This window comes from Parus major, unplaced genomic scaffold (assembly GCF_001522545.3).
Source record: "Parus major isolate Abel unplaced genomic scaffold, Parus_major1.1 Scaffold747, whole genome shotgun sequence".
Lineage (NCBI taxonomy): Eukaryota > Metazoa > Chordata > Aves > Passeriformes > Paridae > Parus > Parus major.
Genome location: NW_015379629.1, coordinates 4,256 through 7,048, shown reverse-complemented (window position 1 = coordinate 7,048; position 2,793 = coordinate 4,256). Strand labels below are relative to the sequence as shown.

Here is a 2,793-nt window from a genome sequence, read left to right as displayed (position 1 = left end):
GGGGTTTTGGGGACAGACAGAGGAGTTTTGGGGACAGACAGCAGGGTTTTGGGGACACAGCGTGCAGCAGCGGGATCTCGGGGGGTGGCAGCGGGTGGCAGCGGGTGACAGAGGGTGACAGTCCCGTCCGTGTGGCAGCTGACGCCGGAGGAGGAGGAGAAGCGCCGCGTGCGGCGGGAGAGGAACAAACTGGCGGCGGCCAAATGTCGCAACCGGCGCCGGGAGCTGACGGACCGGCTGCAGGCGGTGAGTGCGGGGACACGGGGACACCGCGGGGGTGGCCTTGGGGACAAGGGGCGGGCGATGCTCCGCTGTGAAGCGGACGCGTCCCCGGAGGGAGCTGGGGGACACACGGGTGTCCCCATCGAGGGGGCGGTGGTGGCGATGTCCTCGGAGCTGGGGACAGCTGGCGGGGAGTTGGGGACATCAGGTGGGGACAGCGGTGAGGAGGAGGAGGAGGAGGATGATGAGGATGAGGATGATGAGGATGAGGAGGAAGTCGCTGCTCCTCTCAGAGCTGGGCGCAGCGGTGTCCCCAGCACCATGCAAGGGACAATGACAACCCTGGCGACATCAGCCCTCGGGGCCGCTGGGGGAGGTGGCGATGTCCCCAGGAGCTGGGGACCTCACGGGGGTGGTGGCAGCGCAGAGAATGGACCGCGTGTCCTCAGGAGCTGGGGACACCAGAGGGGACAGAGCGACGCCCGGTAGTGACAGAGAGGGACAGTGCCACCCCTGAGAGCTGGGGACAAGGGAGGGGACAGCTGGACACCCAGAGATGTCGCCAGGCTTGGGGACATCCGAGGAGGAGGAGGAGGAGGACGATGCCCTCCATGGGAATAGCGGACACTCAGGGATGTCCCCTGACACGGGGACAACACAGGGGACACACGGACACTTGGGGACTCTGGAGGAGCCTGCGGGATGTCCCCACGTTTGGGGACATCCGAGGGGACACCCAGGAGCGCTGCAGGACAGACAGCCGGACACTCAGGGGGACACCAGAGGGCGACAACGCCGCGCTCAGCCTTGGCGACACCGTGGGCTCACGGGGCCACTTGGGGCCACTTGGGGACATCCCCGAGCCCCCGGAGCGGGGGGGTGGCAGCGCCACGGTGTGTGACAGAGGTGTCCCCGCAGGAGACGGACCAGCTGGAGGAGGAGAAGGCGGAGCTGGAGTCCGAGATCGCGGAGCTGCGCAAGGAGAAGGAGCGCCTGGAATTCGTGCTGGTGGCCCACGCGCCCGCCTGCAAGGTCCCCTTCGAGGACATCGGCGCCGTGGGTGCCGGCCCCGCCGAGGTGAGCAGCCCGGGCAAGGCGGGGACCGTCGCTTTCCTGCCCCCGGCGCCGTTCCAGGGCCCGCAGGGTCCCTTCCCCGGCTGCTGCCTCCCGCCCGGGGTCCCCGCGGGACCCCCTAACGCGACCCCCGCGTTTGTGTTCACCCACCCAGAGGGAGCCACGTGTGGAGCCTCGCACCAGCGGAGCAGCAGCAGCGACCAGTCCTCGGACTCCTTGAATTCTCCCTCGCTCCTCGCGTTGTGAACGGGGTGTCCCCCCCTCCTCTGCCCCAGGCCCACCTCCCCCTCTCGAGCCCCCCAAAAACGGGCACCTCCTCCCTGCCCCCGCCGCGCCTCGGGGCTGGGCTTTGCCCGCTCCGCTTTTTTGGGTTTTTTTTTTCCGGCTCCAGTGGGGTTTTTTTTCTCCTTTAGGGAGGTCGGGAGGGGTTTGTTTTTTTTGGGGGGGGGTTTTGGCGCCTGGAGGTGGTGGCCGTGATGAGGCTCCAGCGTTCCTGTGGCTGTTTGGAGGTGTCTGCTCCCGGTCCCCGTCACCCCGTGGGGGTTCGTCCAGGATCTTTGTCCCTCTGGAGATGTCCCCATCCTGTCCCCAGCGCCCGGAGAAGGTTCAGTGTCACCTCAGAGGTGTCCATCCCTCATTTCACGGGGTTCACCCCGGATCTCCGTCCCTCTGGAGATGTCCCCGTCCTGTCCCCACCACCCGGAGAAGCCTCTGGTGGTGTCCCTGTCACCTCAGAGGTGTCCGTCCCTCATTTCACGGGGTTCATCCGGCGTCTCCACCCCTCTGGAGGTGTCCCTGCCCCACCTCCATCCCCCCGGGAAGGTCTTTTTGTCCTCTCCGTCACATTTCGAGGTCCCTGTCCTCGATCCCCGCCATCCTGTGGCACTTTGGGCAGAGTCTGCGTCCCTTTGGTGACGTCCCTGTGCGATTCCCACCACCCGGAGAAGGTCTCCGTGGTGTCCCTGTCACCCTGGAGGTGTCTGTCCCCCCGTCCAGGGGGTTCCTGCCGCATCTCCATCCCTTTGGAGATGTCCCAGCCCGGTCCTGGTGGCACCTGTGACACCTGAGGTGTCCCCAGTCCCCCCGCTGAAGGTCCCTGTGCCCGATCCCGGATCCCCAGGAGGGTTCTGGTGCCATCTCCACCCCTTTGGGGTCCCCAGAAGGTCCCTGCGTCACTTCTGTCCCACTGGAGACGTCCCGTGTCCCCCTCCCCAGCGCTCCGAGGGGCTCCACGGGCCGTCTCCTCCCCCTCCAGGTGTCCCTGTGGGGGTCTCCCCCCTCTCGGAGGTGCCACTTTGTCACCTCCACGTCCCCACCTCGGGGGTCCCTGGGCCTCTCCAGGTGACCCCTCCAGGTCACCTCCCCCTCTTTGGAGCTGTGTCACCTCCGGGACCCCCCCGCGTGCCGTCCCCGTCCCCCTCCAGGGTCACCCCTGCAGGTGACCCCCTCCACCAGGTGACACCTCCAGGTGACCCCTCCTCCAGGTGACACCTCCAG

The 2,793-nt window shown here is 67.3% G+C and overlaps 1 protein-coding gene across 1 annotated transcript; it reads left to right on the top strand.

Annotated features, from left to right (window-relative positions):
• Positions 1-108: 108 nt before the first annotated feature.
• On the top strand, positions 109-2,383 carry LOC107199455 (protein fosB-like; the record flags this gene model as incomplete). The annotated part of the gene is made up of 3 exons (XM_015616779.1): positions 109-246; positions 1,141-1,299; positions 1,451-2,383. Coding segments are annotated over 3 exons (363 nt in total), but the record flags the coding sequence as incomplete, so codon positions are not given.
• Positions 2,384-2,793: the final 410 nt, after the last annotated feature.